At 45.0% G+C, this 22,412-nt stretch overlaps 1 protein-coding gene across 10 annotated transcripts in view; it reads left to right on the top strand.

The window, feature by feature from the left end:
• The first annotated feature begins 4,287 nt into the window (after positions 1 to 4,287).
• The window catches only part of LOC122350625 (nuclear factor 1 X-type-like), an 83,022-nt gene continuing 64,897 nt past the window's right edge, over positions 4,288 to 22,412 (top strand). For 7 of the 10 annotated variants that reach the window (XM_043247291.1, XM_043247287.1, XM_043247289.1 and 4 more), the window contains exon 1: positions 17,116 to 17,232. In XM_043247291.1, coding sequence (XP_043103226.1) covers positions 17,140 to 17,232 — 93 coding nt within the window. In that variant the 5' untranslated portion in view covers positions 17,116 to 17,139. Of the gene's footprint in view, positions 5,211 to 11,034; positions 11,119 to 17,115; positions 17,233 to 22,412 lie in introns of those variants that run through there. The other 3 variants (XM_043247292.1, XM_043247282.1, XM_043247293.1) reach the window with 2 other exon arrangements.

Raw genomic sequence — 22,412 nt, 5'->3', positions numbered from 1 at the left:
GTCCGCGGTGACGTTTGACGAAACGACACTCGCGCACGTTAAGGCTTAGGTCACGTACGTCGAAACCACTTCGTTTCAGATTGCTGTGGACCAGGACTCTGCATAAAGATAGGTTATCCGGACCGGAGCGCCTTCGCTGTGGTCTGTGGCTTTGCCAGAGTCTGCGGGCCGCCGGGCAAATCTACAGCTATCAGACCACGAGGCCTGTGGTGGTGAACTGGAGATAAACGAACCGCTCACCACACCCCTCACTAAAATACCACACACACTGCCTTAAACTGCTGCCTGTCACCTGAGGTGATGCTTTGTAGTCTAATCCCTTTCCTAAAGGTTTGTTTAGCGGCCGAATCCATTGCATTAAATGCGTTCGGAGTTTTACTTCGTGATTAAAAACGATGTACTCTCCGCGTCTTTCCCATGTCCCACTATGGCTATGTAGCAGGACGCATCCCCACGTCCTGCAGTGAATTATAATCTAATTTGTGTCAGGGCCATCTTAAAAATCCGTTTGCACTTTCCGAAAACGTCCTCTTTCAGATGAGAAAATGTTAAGAGCAGTAGTCGGAGCCAAGACTCGCATTCTTGCCACTTTGTTGCTTGGGAGTAACTGTGTTTTTCTTGGGTTTTCTGGCTCGCCTCTCTCTCTCTCTCTCTCTCTCTCTCCGGCTTCCATTTCTTCCTCAAAGTGAACAGCAGAAGACCGTTACAGAATACCAAGAAAAGAAGCGGCGGGAAAAAAAAAGAGAGAATGTTTTGTAATTCAAAACTGCACTCGGAGAGCCAGATTAAAACAAGAGAGGAGACCTGCACGCCAGTTTTCCTGTATCTGTCACAAAAAAAAAGGTTACACATCAGGAGCCAGAATCTGAAGTCGTTCTTTTGTTTAGGTGTTTTCTTTGGAGAGGGACGGATATTTTTCATCAAATATTTGCCCCGTTTTAATTCCCGAGCACACCGGAACGCTGCACTGAAAGGTTTATTTTACAAAAAGGAAGCATTTCAAATAACATTATACGTTAAAACACAGTTTTCATCCAATAATAGAAGCAATACATTTGTTTGAATAATTCTCTTATTTTTAATTATCTTAACAATCTACCTTTGGTTTGTATGTAAAGGTGTCATACCAGTCATTAAAAAGTGTGTATTGCCATTCACAGGAAACTCCACTGCATTTCCTTTTTCAAGCAAGTTTGTTTAGGACAGTTCTGTGTGGTTTAGGGTTCATCTATAGCATTATTTCACTGTTACGTGTTACGCTTTATATTATTCAGCATGCACTGCTGTTTTTATTTTAATTTCAATTGATGACAACCTGTCATTCATGTCAATGGTCATTAACAAAACTGATCTGTTCAAGTAGGAGGTAGCGTATCGTTAATGATGGAAACGCTCAGTAACTTCGTGGATGTTTTACAGTAAACTTATTTGCCATTCTTTGCGTAGAGCTTAGCGAAATCATATCTGAGGGCGCCAACATTTTAGTGACCCTCTTACAAATAAACACCGTTGATGTCCGTTCACAGCACGCGGCGCAGGTTTCTGCACCGAGAGCCTTCTCGAGAGTAGTTTATTACAGCTGATGTCTTGTCTCCTGCCAGGTATTAAAACAGCACGACTCAGCCCACGCTGCACTGCGGTCGCGTTAAGAGGCCCCGCGGCGAGCAGGGCAGCGCTAGACTCTCATTAACTCGCGCCGTGATTTCAGCGATGCCGAACCGCGCTCCGGTCGCGCAATTAACGGCGAGCTCGGTCCGCTCCAAACTCGACCTGGAGCGCGTTGTTCGATCGTTAAAAAAAAATATATCGAAGTTTACCGTCGGTTCTAATTGCGCCGTGTGAGACGGAGCCGGCGGGGAAGCTTTCTCACAGAAGTTGCAGTGAGAAGTTTTGCTATGGGCTCCGTCGGGAGGTCGTCGGCCGCGCGGTGCGATAAACTCGGACTGGGATTTGATTAAAAGGTGACGAACACACCTTTTGACGATCAAAAGAGAAGCTGAATGATCTTCTCGGTGGCGGCGCGTGTCTGTTTTATGCTTCCGCTGGAGGCGTCGGTATATTGCTGAAGATTATTAGGCGCGTTCCTCGTTTAAATCGGTTAAAAACGACACACCGGCCTGTGCGGGAATATATTCAGAGATTCAGAACTGTTTGCATTTCAGCCTTTTATGCTACAGTTATACTAAATGTAGAGGATTTTGATAGCTATAGAAAAATTGACGTAAATGTTTTATTATAGCAAAATTGCATTTTGAAAACTTGAAATGAAATTGTACTTGTTGGCATAAATTACTCAATTCTCAAATTGTTTGCATTAAAAATATTTACATTTGGCACGAAATTTAAGTCATTGTCCTTTGGTCCTTTTTTCCATTAAAAGCCTATTTAAATTGTGTGTTCAGTTAGTTAAATCGTTGTTCCTTCCTAAAATCTATTTTAATATCAATTAAATTAATTATCGACAAAAGATGAATTCATTGCTAATAGCATTCTTTTGTATAATCAATTTCTATATATAATAGATATTATTTAACGAGGGACTTTCAAGTTGCACAGATTAATTTCTTTTAGAATCGTGCAATTATGATGCTAAAAATCATACGATCCATTTTATAAAACTAATTTTAATTTTTTTTTTTTTTACATTTTGTCGAACTCGTGCTTAATTGAAATCGATTCAAAAGGTTAATCATCTTTCAAAATTCGTTAAAGCGCTTCGGAAATATTTTAAAACACGTTTTTTTTTAAAAGCTTTAAAACACAGCTTGGGTTTAAAAACTAACGAAATTAATGTTGGCGAACCACGAAGGATAAAACAAATCGGTTCACCAGTAAACTAAATTCACACGGAAAATAAATATTAGTGCTAAATTAAGCAAATAAAATCAAATCAATAAATTTTATTCAAGTAAGTTGTGTAAAATATGAAACGCTTAACCGTATTTATTTTAATAAATAATCAGTTTAAGATTAAAAATACTAGTGGGTAAAAAAGGAAATAAAGTAAGTAATGTAAGACGCCTGTTTTAAAAAAAATTAAGGACTTTATTCATATTGTTTTATTTATTATAGGAGCATATATTAGATCGTTTATTTACCAAATATGCATATTATATATTTTTACCAAAACTTATTTATCATCATTTATTAACACATAGTTTTTTTTCCCTCTATTTATTCTTTTAATTTAAACTCTTAATAAAAAAATGCATCTTCTTGTCACGGAAGAGGAAGCATTGGTCAGCTATCTAAAATCAGTGTCTGTGTGGATCATTCAGTTCTTACTCATTTGATCAAAAACGTGTTAAAAGAAAAGGATCATTATAAGCTACATCAACAATAACTACACAGCCTGAACACACTGCACGAACCCTGCTGCTTTTACGTTCATCGTAAATGAAGGCGTGCAAGTCAAGTGTCCTAGGCCTGATACTGGGCTGCACTTTATGTTATTATATCGAGAAATAATTTTAAAATTCACAATAGCATCCTTTACTTATTTTGTAAACCGGATTAGTAATTTAATAAACGATATCCCTCGTGCAGCACGCTTTCCTTTTGATCTGGATGAGGGCACGCTAGGAGATCTTTATTCAAAACACACAATAAAAATGTGTTCATCTATATTAATGAATTTCTGTCAATGTTTATGTGTTTCAATCACCACTGTATATCTCACGTGGCTCTGTGACTCCATCAGCCTGAAGAAAGTCAGTATATCTGACTCCGCTGCTTAAAGCACGCGTTCAGAGGACCATCGGGGTTAAATGCACCTTTCTGGACAAAAACAAAAAACGTGACCGGCCCTCATTTTACGTGAAATAAGTCGGGCGGTTTCTCGTTGGAGGATTATGATGATGCGCTTTATTATATTATCGATGAGCTGTTGGCGCTTGTCGGCGGGGTTTCGGGATTAACAGAATCCGACACGAGTTCAAAAAAAGTCGTGCGTTTTTCCCAAAGTTTGCAACCTGCCTTTCGACGGCGTTTGAAACAACGCCCGAGCAAAACCAGCCAGCAACCAATTCGCCAGCGCGCCAGATCGACAAAGTTGCGCGAAAAATCGCCGCGGAGCGAGGAGGTAACCATAGCAACGGTCCGCCCGCGGAGAACGCGTCGCGTGAAACGGCGTAACGCGTCGAAATCTTGATTAAAACGTCTTGAAGATACTTTGACAACCGCGCTAGGGGCGCCAAAAGACAAACCTCAGCCGACCGCGTCCAGAAAATTACTGACAGAAAGTCTCTCTAAAATGTCGACCCCGGAACTCTCTGAATAATTCGCGCGCTGATCATCTTTAGGCTGGAGCGGGCGAGCCGGGGCTATTTCTGTAGCTACTTCCTGCACTTTCGGTCGTGTTCTATTTGACTTGGTGTTTTTTTTTTACCCGTCTATCCCTGTGTGTACAGTCTGGCTCGATGTTCAGTAATCCGCGCCGTCCATGATTTTCCCACAGCCCTCACTAATGCCCCAAAGCCGCAGCTGCCGCACGCCGCCAGTCGCTGCACCGATCAATAATTCACCAGCTCGACGCTTCAACGACCCGCCGCCCCGGGTCGACTGAGGCGACGACCGATATTTACTCACGCGGAGAGGACGTTCATTCTCCCGCGCTTTAAATGCAGCGTCAGTAAGCTTTAGCCAACGGGCGAGATCCCTTCGGTGCGTCTGCGGATTAGACCGTCGCAATGCGCGCTGCGCGTATCGGTGACTGCGACGGCATTTGAGGACGCCTCTCGCGTTCATCCTGTCCGGGAGCAGCGGGGGTCCCGTTATGGTGCGGGAGACAGGAACCGACTTCAGGACATAAAGACGAAGAAAAGCACTCACGGTCGCGCAGAACGTCTTCGCGCGAGCGCTTCTGCGTACACCGGCGCTCGCGGAGAATTAATTTCGTGAATTCCCCGGTCGGTGCCTCCGTCGCGACAGCAGGAGAAATATATTTTAAACGGAACGGTTCACTGCATAGGAGCTGTGCCCCGGGGACCGCGGTAATCCAAGTGCGGGGGGAAAAGCTTTACTTTTACGGACGGGACAAACTCTGGGAAACAGCCCGACTTGTTGAGTGCTTTTTCGCTTCCGGTATCACCGAAGAAACCGACTCTGGTGCGCCCGCTCCCTCTCCTCTCTCTTTTTTTTTTTGGACGCGGAAGGTTTTAAAGAAAAATGGGTCTTTGAGGAGAGCTGGCAGATTCCCCTCAACTACAATGGTACGTGCTATGAGAATCAATATCTTTCCCGCCGTTTGCGGAAATCGAAGCCAACAGATTTGAGTCGTCAAAAGAAACTGAGCGAAAAGCGCGATCGGATAACTCTTCTCTCACAGATACAATTATGCCTTCGCCTCTCGTTCACGTTCAACGAGCGGTTCGTGGCTTTTATTGTAATATTGTCGTGCAGCTGTCTGAAAAGTGCTGTGACACATAAGAACACTTAATTGAGCTTTGCCATGTGTAGCAAGAACTAATAATAATAATAATAATAATGCAATATCAATATATGATTATTTGAAATGCAAATATAAAATAACATTACGTTTAGACAGCCTCTTCTAAACGTAACAGGTAATGCGTTTTATTTAATCACTTTTTTTTTAATGTCATGAGATATTTTTTTTAGTTTTAGGGGTAATTTTAGGTACTTTAATATTTGTTCAGGTGGCGTTATGTGTATATCTAAACTGAAGGTTTAAATCCACGTGCTGATTTATCTAAGTGATGGAGATGAATAAGACCGACTGTCTGTGGCAGAACGGATTTTTTCTTTCTTTCTTTTCTTTTTTCATCGTGATGCACGTGTTTTCGAGGGTGCTTTTATTAGAGTTTGTGTCGTGATGTCCCTGCAAGTCGCTTCAATTGTATATATTTGAATGCATGCACATCTAGTCATATAGTAGACCGTTAGCATGCATGTGTATAACACACTGTCAGTGTAACGTGATGAAAACGCCTTGGCGTGTCTGCAAATCAAAGTTTTGACAGCTTTCAAACAGCCAGATCTGAAAACGAGCTGCTTTATTAGGATTGTTGCATGAAAATAACAACCTCCTCGTGACTTCTTCCTTTAATCCTACAGTGTTAGACTTCCTCCAGCTTCGACTCTCACTCGCGTGCGTTCGGGAAGGGCAACATTATTTCCAGTTATTTGTTAGTTTAGGACTTACGCGCTCTAGTAAGTTTGTCCGAATAAATATTTGCACGGCAAGCACATCAGGCCGTGTTTAGATTGAGAATTGTAAGGCCGGCCTTAAACGCGAGATTGACAGGCCTTTGCAGGCTTGAGGGGCCGGATCCGACTAAGAAACGCCGCGTTTGCCTGCGGCGAGCATTTTTTCATCATGACAGATCTTTTCAAAGCGCTGAACAACCTCTTGAGCCAAGCGCACCTGTGAGAGCTACGCTATAGAGAAACGCGAACTAATGCTCGGCGGCGAGGTCAGGCACCGAGTCAGATTGAAGCCTCTGGACGGTGACCGGGTCGAGCCGGCGGTTTAAAACGCAGGTTTTTCGCGAACCTGCTCGAAAATCCCATTGGCCGAACCCGCGGACTTCGTTATGGAGACCCGGCTCAGGCCGCGAATTCCAGAAACCGTCTTTTCCAGATTGACTGGTTGAGGCCATGCCAGGGTTGCCATGGATGCAGCGCCCTGCGGTGATTGGTGGACGGCTGCATGAACTTGTTTCTGGGTGTAAACTTCTTATGGGAGGACGTTTTGTGTTTGCGGCATCTGCGCTGCTGGCACAGAGATGCCGCGACCTTAAGCCACCTACACGAACGCTGCAACACCGCTGCACACCTGCACACACACACACACACTCCAGGGAAGGCATGCACGTGTAGGTACACCTGGAGCGCCCGCTGAGGCCCCGCAAGCGCAAGCACGGAGAAGACGAGCCGTGAAAGTGGAGATCAGAGGTGCCGGGTGCAAACCGGGGGTTTGGCGTGAGCCAGGAAACTCGTGTCAAAACCCCAAACAGAGCTTTAATAATTAGCAGCCTCTCGTTCATTCCAGATCCTCTCCATCGGTCTGTCTCTCCATCTCTCTCTTTCTCCTTCTGCTATTGCCTCTGAGATGCTGGTGTGAAAAATCACATTTTTCCAACAGTTCTCCCCGAGGTGCTACTGGCAGACACACAGAGAAAGGACGCTTCATTTTTTTATATAGCACCCGTTCTCTCATTCCTCCTTCTTTCTCCTCTCTTTTTTTTTTTTTTTTTTTTTAGTCCGTCTCTCTTTGATGCGGTTGCCATAGAGGACAGGTTTATATGCACGCTGATTTGGCTCGGCGTTGCCAGCTAGTAAATCATAATGATAAAAAAAACAATGGTGCTAATAGTAATTGCTGTGTCGTTTGGAGACAAACAAAAGACAAAGAAAAAGGGGTGAAAAAAGGGAAAATCAGTGGGACCTGTGTTGATTGTTCTCGGGCCAGCTGGTTTTTGAATGTGTGGAGGACGGCCAGGTGTGTGTGTGTGTGTGTTCTGTGTAAAGTTAGCAGATACATATGTAGACTCTGTCGGAGGGAGTGAATAACCGAATCGCTGTGGTTTTGTTACTATTACTATGGCTCATATTTTTTTACTGTAAAAACTGCTAAAACCCTAGATATTAATTATTGGTAAGCCGGGGGGAGACGTGCTGCCGCAGCTTCTAAAAGGCCTCAAAACAGGTTGAAAATAGCTGAGTTATAAACTTGGGGGCCTAGGCTATGGCTACACTTTTAACAAACAAACAAATTCAGAAAACCTGTCAATTATAAATGTATGTTCGCAAGTTGAAAGGTCTCATATCGATTAAGTCTCATATTTATTAAAATCTTGGAATTTGCAAATATTTATTTTATGTTTTTCTGAGGTTTTTTTTTTTATAATTTGTAGTATCGTAATGAAATTGTTTTGATAAATGCAATTTGTTAGTGGAAATCGATTTAATATTTTTTTTAAGTGTTTTTATTTGTTTTCTTTTTTATGTTTTTCTTTACCATTAACATTTTTATGCAAATTAATTTTTACAAATTAATTGTTTATATTGCCTGTTATTTAGTCACTCTAACTCTGTGTGGTTTTGTTGAACAAACACAATTTTATTAAACATGTTTGTAACTCCAAAAAACGTGGGCCATTTGAGGCAAACAGCTTAAAGGGAAAGTTCACCCAAAATTATTCCGCTATCATTTACCCATTCCAAACATGTTGGACTTTTTTCTCCTGTGAAACACATTTTTTTGGTCCATACAATGAAAGTCAATGTGATCTAATATTGTTTATAGGTTTGGAGCAACAATTAATCAAATAAAAAATTTTAGGTGGACTATCCTTTAAGTGACCACCTAGCAACGCCATAGCAATGCTTTTACCAGTTGAACATGAACAGTCACCACTCAAATGTACTCCAGTCATCTAGTTTAAAAGTAAGGTGTGTGATTTTTCAAACAAAATTGGCTGAACCAATGGCATGAGTTTGGGTCTGAGACCACCGTTAGTCCGGACGATAGCCAAAGGGGTTTGAAAAGCAGTTTGAAACAGTCATTAATTTTGCAGTTCTGTTTAGCGCTGAAATTACACACTTCACTCTTAAAGTGCGGACCACAAAAGTGTGTGTCTGTGTTCGGGTGTGTGTGAGAGAAAGAAACTTCATATTTCAGGAATTTAACCACTTTAGCATTCCACTAAACCACAAACGTATTGCCATATGCCTCCAACCCATATACACCTCTCTCTCTCTCTCTCTCTCTCTCTCTCTGTCTCTGTCTCTTTCCCCCATAAGGACCTATGGAGGAACCCCCTCATTTGATTCCGTTATTCCCACCAATTAAACATTTTAAACAAAGAGCTCTATTTATCGGTGAGAGCGAGGAAACTTGTCGTAATTAACACATTTACATACATCTCCATTGACTCCAATTAGGTCAGAGGCTCCCAGAGCCGCTTTGAAATGTCCCTCTTTTCTCTGTGCGCTTCGCCTCTAAAATGTTAATTAAGAAGAGGCTTGAGATTCTGGCTGAGGGCTGGCCATATGGACCCTGCATATGCTCCATATGCATACAGCCCATATATAATTAATAGCTCACTACAGAAAAATAGGAGCTTTTTGGAGGCTGAAGGTTCCTCCTCTCGAAATAAGGATAATAGCGAAATACTGAGTTCCTCCAGGCGCCAACATAGACTTCTGTTCTCCATCTGTGGACAAGACAAACGAACGGATGATCTCAGCGCGGCGAAATACGCTCGAGCTGAGTTTGTTCAGCTGGATTGTGCGGCCCGGGCCTCGCTGACGGCTTTAATTTGCTGGTTTATCTTAGGGGTTGAGAATCAAGTCAATTAAATTAAGAGAAATCGAATGAGTCAGTGGAACGTTTTCCATTTTCTGCTTCGGTTCAGAGCGATGGGAGCCATTGGAACGAGCGCACGGCGAAATCTGGTTAGCTGATTTCCTGGAACACGAGAGTAATCAATACCCTGAAACTAAACAAAAGTAAACACTTGAGTCAATCAATACCTAAAATCCGCATAAAGAAATCCAACCGAGAGCGTTCAGATTTTGACATTTGTGGAAGGGCTTTAAACCTTCCACTTGCGTCACTTTGTGCGTCCGGGCTTTAGGTTAATGCTCTTTAAATGACAGTCAGGTTTTGTTTTTTTTGGAGTTGCGGAGAGGGCTCACCTGCTCACTGCCGCTTGCTGCCCCATAAAATGCTCCTTCCCACAGCTTTCACTCTTCAGCTTTTCTGTTCTCAACGACTTTCTCATGAACAGGCAGAGCCGCGAACTCGCTCTCTGAGCAACATGTGCTTTTTAATCGTTCTCTTTAATTATCAAAATGCATGTTTATGTTCTAATAAAGGCAATCAGCAATTGTTCCGCGCTTGAATGAGATTTTAGCGCGCTGTAGATAAGACCCTATAAAAGTGGGGGAAAATTGGGAAAGCTAACGTTTCATTGGGTGGATATGAATAGGCTTTGTTATTCACCACTGCCCGAGCCTAGTGCCAATGCCTGGGACTTATTATGAGCGAACCGTGCGCGCGTATACGCTGGAATGGATGTTGATATGTATTTATGCACACAAACGTGTATTTGTGGTTAAACTTTATTGTTCATATTTGAACATTATTAGTGTGTGTGTGTGTGTGTGTACATGGTGGATGGTTGTTGAATGAGGTCCTGGTTGGCTCTTTGGATACCTGCTGTGGTTTATGAAATTAAGTTTGACTTTTTTCAAAAGTTTCCTTACGCTTTTTAATGGAGACGTAGGTGTGCGCTGCTTTAAATCTTAGAGACTAGTTTTTCTTGCATTTTCAGTAAATTATCTAGAGCCGTGCATTCATTCAGAAAAGGCTGAATAATTATAGAAGTGGCTTAAAAGCAAATAAATCTTCAAATGACCAGTTATATATCTAATGCATATATCAAAAACATAAAAGTCTTGTAGAAGTTGAGCTAAAATCATCAAATGTCAGCTCTGGGCATTTTTACATACTTTGTGTTTGTTTTGATGCTGTGTTGTTCGTGCTTTTATTAACAGTGTATAATAATATCAGAAGTGAAGATGTTTTTCACTGCATAATTACACATTTTACATTAAAATACTATTAATTCAATATGCTACTTGCCATTTGTTTGTACTAATTTATTAAATTTACTAGCGATTTCATTGTACATGCAGAAAGGTTACCTTTAGCCGCTGATCTAGAGTGTTTGCTTCTCTCTAGTAATTAAAGTCTAGCATGGGGAAACCAGCAGAAACGAGCAGCGCTGTTCTGGAGGGGTTTTTTTTTAACCCCCTTTGGCTATCGTCCGGACTAACCGGTGGTCTCAGACCCAAACTCATGCCATTGGTTCAGCCAATTTTGTTTGAAAAATCACACACCTTGCTTTTTAAACTAGACTTTCATGACAGACTGGTTTATTCAAGAACTGAACACAAGTGCAACACGGAGAACCAAAAAACTGTTAGAGACCATGTGACTGATTGAGGTATTGCTCCACTGAAGTCTCACGCTTCTGGCTTCTTCTGTTTTGTGTTTGATTGCAGGCCACAGAATCGTATCTGGTGCATGAAGGTCCTCATCGAGCCCCGGGCATCTCAGAGTGCTTCCTAGTGCCTGAATCCTACAGGGTACAAGCCACTTTCCTGTTTCTTTCTGTGTTATTGTTGCTCATTTTATGTGTTTCTTGATTTCTCTGACCGCAACATGATGAACTGAACTTTGATTTCTTTCTCATGGCTGATGTAATTAATCTGCTTTCAGGCCAGCCTGAGTTGGACTTCAGATTGAGATAAGATGAGTTGCAGTCGGTTAAGCAAACTGTCGAACTCAGATAGAGCAGAGATATAATCTATAACGCTTTTTGATTAATTCTCTCTTTCACATCCCGGCAGAGAGAACGGTGTGTACATGCGCATCATAAATCTCATCGCCCGTTTATGATCTCACGTGATGCATTTATACGGTAAGATGGTGGTTAGCGTCGAGAGGAATGCGCGGAGTTTATGTGGAGAAGCAGCTGCGGAATTATCTACATAAAATATCATCAGGATTATTTAACTGCCGGCCACAAGGGAATGTTAAAAAGCGAAGTGTGCGTGTTTGCGTTTGGGTTGAAACCGCACACGCGGAGTATATCGCTCGCATATGGTTCTCTTATGTGAGTTTTAATGGAAGTCTTAGCTGCTGCGACCGCAACTCGACCGTGGGTCCGCTCAACAAAGAACTGGGTGTGTGTGCGTGTGCGTGCATGTATGTATTTGCGTGTGTGTGTGTGTGTGTGTGAAAGTATGCGTGCGCCGAAAGCAGAATTGTTTTTTATGCACCTCATGCTATTTGGTAAAGTAATGGCTGGCGAGATCTGTGTGTGTGTGAAGCACAAAGACTGTGGTTTTGGATTTGTGCCTTTCGGTGCGGTAACGCCAACCCCTGTGCCCTTTCTCTGACCTCGCTCTTAACCTTTAAAGTCAGTGTTGTTGTTGTATATATGCATTTATATATGCACGTATATATGCATATGCAACATGCTGTATTGTTGAGTTTGTCCTCCACAATAATCAACTAGGATCATTCGAAAATCATGGGTTTATGGGGTTTCTTTTGGGAAAAGCAATGCCTTACTGCGAAAAAAAGTAACCGTGTTGCATAAGTACTTTTAGGCACTTTATTTTTAAGAAGATAACAAACTGTAACGTGTTACTTTACTAGTTATTTGAAAAAAGTAATCTGATTATGTAATCAGATTGAATATAAATCTACAGCCCTTTACTGATACACCGTAAAAAAAGCAAAATTAACTAAATGAACATAAAAATCACACAAACTCAAAATCTGATTACTGTCACGAATGAGCGGTCTGAGGCGTATGGATCCATGTGCAGGCTTTTATTAAACGAAGGCATGGTCATAACAGGCAGGCGTCGAACAGGGCTAACAGATATATAGGAGGTGAGGCAATAACAAAATCCAGAGACAGGCGGAGGTCAGGTCAGGCGGCAAACAATCAGAGAATCAGAATACAGACAGGGTCAAAACCAGAGACAATAATCCACGAACGATATAACTACAATACAACAGGCGAAACAATGCAACCTGCAGTTGAGTGGCTTGCTGCAGTATTTATAGTCCTCTGACAGGAAGTAGCAGCAGAGGGAGTGATCGCAGATCACCCAGAGGTCAGGGCTCCTCTGCTGGCTTGGTGACATAGCCCCCTCCTAGGAGCGACTCCTGGCGCTCCACAACACAAAACATAACTGTGAGCTTGGGAGGGGGTTCCGGGAGGAGTCAGCACACTGAGACCAGGGAGGAAGAGACGGTGGGAGGAGCCAGGGTGAAGACGGAGGAGTCTGGGGCGGGAGGCGATCCAGAGCCCAGCCATGATGGTCAGTGGTGGAGCCGACGGAGGAGGAGCCATGGAGAGGTAACGGTCATCAACCCCATGGAGCCGACCGACGGCGGGCGGAGCAGGTGGTCGGGGAGACTGAGGCGGAGGCGGAGGCGGAGAGCCAAGAGCCAGGGCGACACAGCGGCGCTGGAGGTCCTAGGCGATACCGCAGACTTCGGCGACTGATGCGGAGACGGGGACGAGGGAAGGACGCGGCGGAGCCAGAGCGACAGAGGACTGAGGTGGAGCCGGGGGAAGGGAGGAGCCTGACAGAGCCGGAGGGATGGAGGGACGAGGCGAAGCTGGAGGAGTGGAATCCTGAGGCGACGGATGGTCGACGACCGACCAAGGCGTAGCCGAGAGACGATGGAGCCTGGTGAAGCTGGTGGAATGGCGGAGCACGGTAGAGAGGAGGGAGCTAGGAGCCTAAGGGAAGCCGGCGGGTCTACAAGCCGAGGTGGAGTCTGGGACTCGGAGGCGGGACGGTGAAGCGAGGGATCCTTCACCCACGGCGGCGATGGAGACTGGCAGACCCGTGACGAGCTCCAGGTGGAGGGAGGAGGATGAGTGCAGGGGCTGCTGGGATCCATTGACGACGTAGCAAGGCTTGCACGCAGGCGCGGGCACTGGAGGCTTTGCACGCAGGCGCGGGCACTGGAGGCTGGCACGAGGCGCGGGCACTGGAGGCTTGGCACGAGGCGCGGGCACTGGAGGCTTGGCACGGAGGCGCGGGCACTGGAGGCTTGGCACGAGGCGCGGGCACTGGAGGCTTGGCACGAGGGCGCGGGCACTGGAGGCTTGGCACGAGGCGCGGGCACTGGAGGCTTGGCACGAGGCGCGGGCACTGGAGGCTTGGCACGAGCGCGGGCACTGGAGGCTTCTGGGCACGCAGGCGCGGGCACTGGAGGCTTGGCACGCAGGCGCGGGCACTGGAGAGGCTTGGCACGAGGCGCGGCACTGGAGGCTTGGCACGCAGGCGCGGGCACTGGAGGCTTGGCACGAGGCGCGGGCACTGGAGGCTTGGCACGAGCGCGGGCACTGGAGGCTTTGCACGGCAGGCGGCCATGTTGGAAAGCGGCGCAGGGCAGCGGCCATGTTGGAAAGCGGCGCAGGGCAGGCGGCGACCATCTTGGGAAGCGGCTCTGGGCAGGCGGCGACCATCTTGGGAAGCGGCTCTGGGCAGGCGGCGACCATCTTGGGAAGCGGCTCTGGGCAGGCGGCGACCATCTTGGGAAGCGGCTCTGGGCAGGCGGCATCCATCTTGGGAAGCGGCTCTGGGCAGGCGCATCCATCTTGGGAAGCGGCTCTGGGCAGGCGGCATCCATCTTGGGAAGCGGCTCTGGGCAGGCGGCATCCATCTTGGGAAGCGGCTCTGGGCAGGCGGCATCCATCTTGGGAAGCGGCTCTGGGCAGGCGGCGACCATCTTGGGAAGCGGCTCTGGGCAGGCGGCCATGTTGAAAGCGGCGCAGGGCAGGCGGCGACCATCTTGGGAAGCGGCTCTGGGCAGGCGGCGACCATCTTGGGAAGCGGCTCTGGGCAGGCGGCGACCATCTTGGGAAGCGGCTCTGGGCAGGCGGCGACCATCTTGGGAAGCGCTCTGGGCAGGCGGCGACCATCTTGGGAAGCGGCTCTGGGCAGGCGGCATCCATCTTGGGAAGCGGCTCTGGGCAGGCGGCATCCATCTTGGGAAGCGGCTCTGGGCAGGCGGCATCCATCTTGGGAAGCGGCTCTGGGCAGGCGGCATCCATCTTGGGAAGCGGCTCTGGGCAGGCGGCGGCCATCTTGGGCAGCGGCTCTGGGCAGGCGGCCATCTTGGGCAGCGGCTCGGGAAGGCGGCCATCTGGGCAGCGGCTCGGGAAGGCGGCCATCTTGGGCAGCGGCTCGGGAAGGCGGCCATCTTGGGCAGCGGCTCGGGAAGGCGGCCATCTTGGGCAGCGGCTCGGGAAGGCGGCCATCTTGGGCAGCGGCTCGGGAAGGCGGCCATCTTGGGCAGCGGCTCGGGAAGGCGCCATCTTGGGAATAAATGCAGTGTCTTCTTCCTCCATAATACCCAACGTGAGAGCTGACCCCACAGTCACTAAACCAAACTCAATAAAGTGTGCCAGTGATTCACGTGGACCCTCGAACAAGTTGTGTTTTGAGTGGCTGATTTATTCCCTCGTGAAAAAATTCAATTAGCAAACAATCCGTAAATCAGAGAAGTAAGCCAGGTCCAGAAATTCCTGAGTATAATCCTCAAGTGATCGGGTGCCCTGCTTGAGGGTTAGCAAAGACATTGCAAGGTGCATACCTGGCCATGGTTCGGGTGAAAAGCCGCTGGATCCTGGTGTGAGGTTGCATTCTGTCACGAATGAGCGGTCTGAGGCGTGCGGATCCATGTGCAGGCTTTTATTAAACGAAGGCATGGTCATAACAGGCAGGCGTCGAACAGGGCTAACAGATATATAGGAGGTGAGGCAATAACAAAATCCAGAGACAGGCGGAGGTCAGGTCAGGCGGCAAACAATCAGAGAATCAGAATACAGACAGGGTCAAAACCAGAGACAATAATCCACGAGAACGATATAACTACAATACAACAGGCGAAACAATGCAACCTGCAGTTGAGTGGCTTGCTGCAGTATTTATAGTCCTCTGACAGGAAGTAGCAGCAGAGGGAGTGATCGCAGATCACCCAGAGGTCAGGGCTCCCTCTGCTGGCTTGGTGACAATTACACTAAGTTGAATTTAAGATGAATGAATAGACCGTATAAGGATAAAAACTAGGTGTTATTTTGTGTGGTTTAACAAAAACATAGATAAATATTCTGTTATTGTGTTAGTTATAGGGCTTTTATTTTATTTTGCATGCATTGGGAACTATAAAAACAAAACAAAAACTGTGTTTTTTATTATTTTTTGCATAAACCGATGCATAGTTTGGTTCAGCAAAATGAATATTTTTCACTTGAATAAAACCAGTTAATGTAGTCGTTATAATTGCTTTCAGCGCATCAGACTTCACTTTCTTTGTGGATTATTTACAATAAATATATTCTTCAATATGTCAAAAGTCAGCTGGGTTGTAAATCCATTTTTCAGCCTGTAGTGGTCACTTCTAAAGCGTCTGGTTACCTACACCGCCGTGGTGTGTTTTCCCAGATGTTGATTAATCTTCGTTCGGATTAAGCCTGTAGTCCTGGATTAAATTGTGCCATAATTGGTAAGCGTCCTTTGTGGTGTTGTCTTAAGCGGTCTGTGAGAAAGCAGGCCTAATAAAAGAGCGGGCTAATCTGCCTCTTAAAGTTTGACAGCAGTGGCACAGCAGAGTTTCACGGCTGGAGAAGGTGCAAGATAAGCATAGTTGAGCATGCCGCCAGGCAGCCTGGGCGCTGTGGTTTGCCACAAAACAGATGTGGATTTAGGAGACCACCCTGCAATACTGCGATGCAGGACTGGGGCCTATAGATGAGTCACAGAATAAGAGAGAGGGGGAGAGGGGTTACTTACCTTCCATTAACTGATTAAGATGCAGATTGCAGTAGTGATGCACAGGGGAAAAAAGCATTGCAAAGCGAAAGTATTTGAAAAGGCTGCTGACACAAAGAATGCAGTCAGTCCTGCTGCCTTTGAATATTTGTTTAGAATTGCACTGATTCCCATGGCTTAATGGATATATATATATATATATATATATATATATATATATATATATATATATATTATAGTGGCCTAATTAATAACACAATACACACACACACACACACACACACATATATATATATATATATATATATATATATATATATATATATATATATATATATATATATATATATATATATGCAATGCACTTTTTATGACAACATAAAATGAAAACGTATCATATTTACATATCATAACCTTGGCAATATCGATCTGCAGTTAATTATAACATAGGCTACCAGTGGTAAACGACAGCAATGCATGCTCTGCAAACGCTAAAATCTGGCTGTTTCCCAAAAACCGTGGCCTTAACTGACATTTAGGCGTTTTATGCAGCTGCTCAAGTTTTGTGCATTTCGACTTTTCCGCCGCCGCACGAACGCGCGTCTTCTGCAGGACTACACAGGACGAGAAACTCCCCGCTCCTTCATCAAACGGGAAAAGGGTGAAGGGGAGAACGAGAAGGAGAGAAAGTTTTTTTTTTCCCCCTTCCTAAAGTTTGAGCTTTCACTTTCTGCCTTCGAGGCGGGGTTAGCGGCGAGCAGCATGGAGTAGGCGCAAGGGGGACGGCGAGCAATTGCAATGCTGCGACGCGGCGAACTTCCACTCAACTTCAAAACGCGATTCATTTCCGCCTCTGAGATAACTATGTACTCTCCGTACTGCCTGACACAGGTAAAACGCTTTCATTTAATTAATCAGTCGCGTCTGTGTGCGGCACGCTGCGTTGCGGTACCGTTGCCGTGCCCGGTCTTCTCTACAGCTGCTTAATAAACACATTTTAAGTTACGCGTCGCGCTTCTTAGAACGTTCTTTTCTCCCGCGCGTTTATTTCCAGCTTCCAGCGCGTTCGCGGAATCGTTTCGGAACTCTTCTCGCGCGTCTCATTGCACATGGGATCGGAAGAGAAAATGGCGCTTCTCCCAAATCTATTTTATATAAAAGGAGACGGGTTTGCCCGGAGAGGAAGCGCGACTGGCTCGGCGAACGGCTCGAACTTTCGATGTCAGACCGCAGGACGCTCCGCTCCGGTTTCTTCGAGTTGTTTTCCCGGGCCGCGGCGTTTCGGGAGACGACCCCGGCGGTGCGTCCGACAGCCGCCTCGCGCTCGAGGCGCGTCGATCTACCTGTCCCGCGCGAGAAACCTTTCCAAAAACGCGTTAGCCCACGTGAGCACACCGGGGATATGTTTTGTCGTCCTGTAATAGTTTAGCAGGCTTACTGCGTTGCGAATAAACGGCCCGAGGAGTGTGTGTTAAAACGCGTTTTTTTTTGACGTTGTGCAACCGGCTGTTTTACGCGTGTGCAACTTAAGACGTGCTATTTAAAAATAAATTAATAGTTTATTTATTTTTTCTCGTAGTCTTAGGCAGGTTGAGAGCTTGATCGATGATGCACGCTGGCCTCTAGGCTACTTTATGCATAAAGATCTGATTGTTTGTACACATACACATCAAAACATGTATTTTCATGAAACGTTTAAATTATTACCTTAAAATGACAGTAGGCTGTAACAGGCCCAGGTTCAATCGGAGCATTTCGTGCCAAATTGACGACTGACTTAATTCGCGGTCACCAATCTTTGAAAAAAAAACAAAAAACTAAACTTGGCAAGAAGCAGACTTTGCACTTACAAAATATTTTACTAAACAAGATTGCAATCGATGGCCTCGGATACAGGCTGCAATGCTCACAAATATTAAGCAGTGTTTTAATGTTTTGTCTTGTATTTTAACACAGACGTCCGTTTTTGGAAATTGCAGCCTGCTCTGTCCCTCACGGCCTACGCTCGAAGCCTTTTTTTTTCTGCACGGGCAGTGCAATTCGAAGAAGCATTTGTGTCCCTCAAAGATGCGCGTGTTTGAATGAATAATTCAGAAGTAAATTGAAAATGTATTTGCAGCCGCGCGCCACGCACGCACACGCACACCGCGCGCGCGCAGAGGCTTGTTTGCGCCTCGCGCCGCTTGAAGGAGTCGCGCCGCCGCGGACCGAATCTCGTCCATCTCCGAGAGCCTCTTTGGCCCCGGGTTCGTGGCAGTCTCCCTTCCTGGCTGTTAAATATTCCTGCAGCAGACATTCGACAGGTCTTTAAAATAACTTTCCTTTAGGCTAAGACACGCGTAATTGAATTCTCAATAGCTAAAGTCCTGCGGGCGCGCGTAAACTTACTCTGTCCCGTTCTTATAATTAATTTCTTTTTTCAGTGTCTTCATTTTTTAAAGGATTTCGGTCTTGGCTTCGATTTCTTGGCCGCAAATAGGCCTTTCTCCTTTTCCCCACACGGCAGACTAGGTCACGCCAAACTGTCGCTGAATCCAAGACGTCTGTGTCTAAAATAAATCTACTTTTCTCTCATTTTGCTTTTGTTTTTGTGGCGAATAATTGTTTTCTTGCTAATTAAGCTTTTGTTTTTAAAGCAGATACAAATGTCTTTTTATTTCCCCCCAGTGTTAAAGCATAGGCCTGAACAGCAAGCCGTTTGTAAAGTGCATGTCGTTCTTAATAATATTTTAAAGGTGCACGTGCGTTAATAAAAATAGGCCTATGAGTGCTTTTTATATATTAATGCTAAAGAAAATTAAAAGTGTATTTGCAGTCCAGTGCCAAGGCCGCTTGGAGAAGCGCTTGGTCGCTGCGTGCCTATAGCGCGGCGCTCCTTCATGTTGCGTTCATGTCTATAGCTGCAACATAGACTTTTTTCCTCTTTACTAGTTTTAAGCTGTGAACTATAAGTCTGTTTTACCTTAGAACTTTATTTGCTTTACTTCTGCAGCCGTCAGTTCAACAGTATATATATATATATACATATTATATTTTGATATTTGCTTTGAGCAGTAGGCTAAAAGGTGGAGTAAACAGTTGGGTCAGTGGCAAATAAGGGCCTAGATAAAATAAAGAAATCTTTTATAAATGTAATTGAAAATGTAAAAATTCTTGCAATGTTATTTTTCACTTTTTAAAATTCATTTCTGCATAACCATTTAGAGGTATGTTTTTATTGCATACACTGTATATATGCAGAATGTTTTGCAAACATATATATATATATATATATATATATATATATATATATATATATATATATATATATATATATGCAAAACATTCCGCTTTTTAGCGTCGGAATCAAAATGATTTTCACAAAAGCATTAAATGGGCTTATATTAAGCCACATATAATTTTTTTTTCATAGTGAATCCGTTGGCTTGCAAAGTGTTTTGTTTCAGGAGCTGCATCTTTCGCAGTCATTAGGTGTAAATGTTTTTCTTTTAATTGCAGCAAAGTGTCGAGAGACGCACCTATAGGCAGGAGCGCGAGCGGCTTACGGGTGAAGAAAAAAAACCCCAAACCTTTATCACACTGATTTACAGCGTCCTCGTCTTAAATCTTTCAGCCCGCGCTGGCTTCAGCTCGACTGTGATTTTGACTGCGGCGATAAAAGATCCTCCAGACCCGCAATCGCGCCACGTAGTGCGTGTGTTAAAAGGAATCCCTCCTTTGTCTCTTGCGGCTTTAGATGCGATTCAGATTGCAGGCTGCGTAAATCTTGCGGCAGGCCACGTTTACGCGGAGCGAAAACTTGGGTGAGGTTTGGCGGTTTTACGGGACGTTTACGTGCCTTCAGAAGAAGATGGAGACAAGGGGAGAGAGGGAGGGCGCGCATGTCCTCGGTCCCCCGCTAACTCTGTCCGGAGGTTTGTTTAGTCGTCTTTCTTATTTAATTACGGTTAATTATTAAAATAAACAAGGACGCGTGGGGCGCGGCGACAAATGTAAACAATAACTCATGCATTATTAACGTTGATAAAAGGTTTTCTGGAATGGGCGAACAGGTGGGGATCTCGAGCTTCCCGCGTAATGGAAGTTGAGCGCGGCGTTGCCAAATGCGCCGCGGTGCAAAATGTCGTTTGGGGAGCCTAAAGGGCTCGGTAAGGGCCTCGCACGTGTCTCAGGACAAGTGGTTAGCATTAATCATTTATTTAGAATTTAAAAAAAAAAATTTAAATGAAATAAAATGTCCTGCAAGGGTGTATCTCATTGACATTACAGGTTTGGCCCTAGGTAGTATTTCCCAAAGTTTAGCCGGTGCACTTATATTTATGTGTATTTATTTTCTCGTGAGTAAAAGGAGGCCTTGCGACCGAAAACAGATGCTGATTATTGTGGGCATGGGGGGGTGCTTTCCATTGTGCAAAGGATTCTTTAAAGTGGCAAAAGTTAGGATCAAAAATGGGTTCTTTTAAAAAACGATACAATGAAAGGTTCTTTGAGGAACCAGAGACGGAACGTCCATGGTGCAGTTTCAGGCGTACACAAAATATTTGTGAACATTACTGACAGAACAAGTGACGCTTAACGTAATTTCGAAATAAATACCATTATTGCGTATTTTTTTTATCTTTTTGAAATTAATTAATTTAATTTTTTTTTTTTTTGCAGATATCTGCACTGTTAATGTGTATTTGATTCTTTATATTCCAGATGTCTATTTAGTTTGACAGCATATTTTTCATTTTCAATGCAGTGACTTGTTCTAACACTAACGCCGGTTAAATTGAGCAATTTCCATTGAACTCTTAACAAATTTCCAACGCGTCTGTCTTTGTTCCATAAATCATTTGCTCTTATTTACTGCGCTCGGCAATAAAAACTCGCTGTTTGAGCGATGTGATTTTAACCAAACAGAGAATCGTTCTCTCATTTGGTTTCAGATAAGCCTTGTTTGATTCACTTTGGCTGAAGGGCCGCTCTTCACTCTTGATAGATATTGCAGCTCTCCTAAACGCAGCGGAGCAATTTAACGATAATCACAAATGCGGTTTTCCTGCCCTGTCCGCCTATTGAGTTTCCCCTTCCGACGAGGGTCTTTTTGGGACGCGGCACAGCAACTGCTCTTTCCTCCGGTCGTCTCGCTCAGGGAAATGGGCGAAACGGGAGGCTCTGACTGTGTGGGAATCGCAGAATATATTTTTTTAGAAAGCAGGAGAGAACAGGTCGGGGCAGTGGCCCTGGGGAATACCATTCGATCTCCATCGTAGGTCATTTCTGCATAAGACGAAAAAAGTCTAGCTATAAAATGTTGCGCTCGGTAAATGCTTACGCGTCCCTAGGCTGTTCCCTTAACGTGCTTGCCCTTCACCTGAGCGTGTTTTTGATTACACCGAAGGAAATAAATCATCTGATCAAGCCTCAGCGAACCATCAGCAGCGTCATCTGCGCTAACGTTAAGCGTTCGGCTCTGTTCAGGTGTCTAGTTTCTACCAGAGGACGGTGCTAATCGTTGATAGCTTCAGATTCTTCGCGCAGACGCCTCGTTTTATGAAGGCGCGCGCGCGCCGCCCCTCGCGCCCAGCGTGACCCTGCTGCAGCAACCGTTTGGTGCGGTCGCAATATGCAAAGTTACGCTATATTTACGATCCTGGCGGACGCCGTCTTGCCGGAGCGTCTTAGAAAATACACGCTCTGTTTTAGCTGGCAGCTAAAGACGCAGCTCAAGTGCTACGACGAAACCTCAGGTTCTAGAAAGAAACCTCAGGTTCTAGAAAAAACGTGTCTGCTGTTAAAAATAAAGATTCTTTATCGGCATCTACGGTTCCGCGGAGAACCTTTAACACCCTTGGAACCACCGAAGGTTCCTTGGATAATTAAAATATCTGGTTCTCGATCTGCCATCTTCTTTCTCTCGTTTTTGCTTTTTCGTCTGTCTGTGGCTCGTTTTTCAAACTTTCTTAAATCTCCATCATCCGCCTTCTCTTCTTAAACGCTCATTTCAGTTCTGCAGTCACTGTGGAGAGCGGCGCACGTACCGCGCGCAAAAGCCAAGCGCGTTTTACTCAATATGTTCTCATAAT

The sequence above is a fragment of the Puntigrus tetrazona genome, chromosome 8 (assembly GCF_018831695.1).
Source record: "Puntigrus tetrazona isolate hp1 chromosome 8, ASM1883169v1, whole genome shotgun sequence".
Taxonomy (NCBI): Eukaryota; Metazoa; Chordata; class Actinopteri; order Cypriniformes; family Cyprinidae; genus Puntigrus; species Puntigrus tetrazona.
Note: the sequence above shows the minus strand (reverse complement) of the source record. Positions and strands in the feature narration are given on the sequence as shown.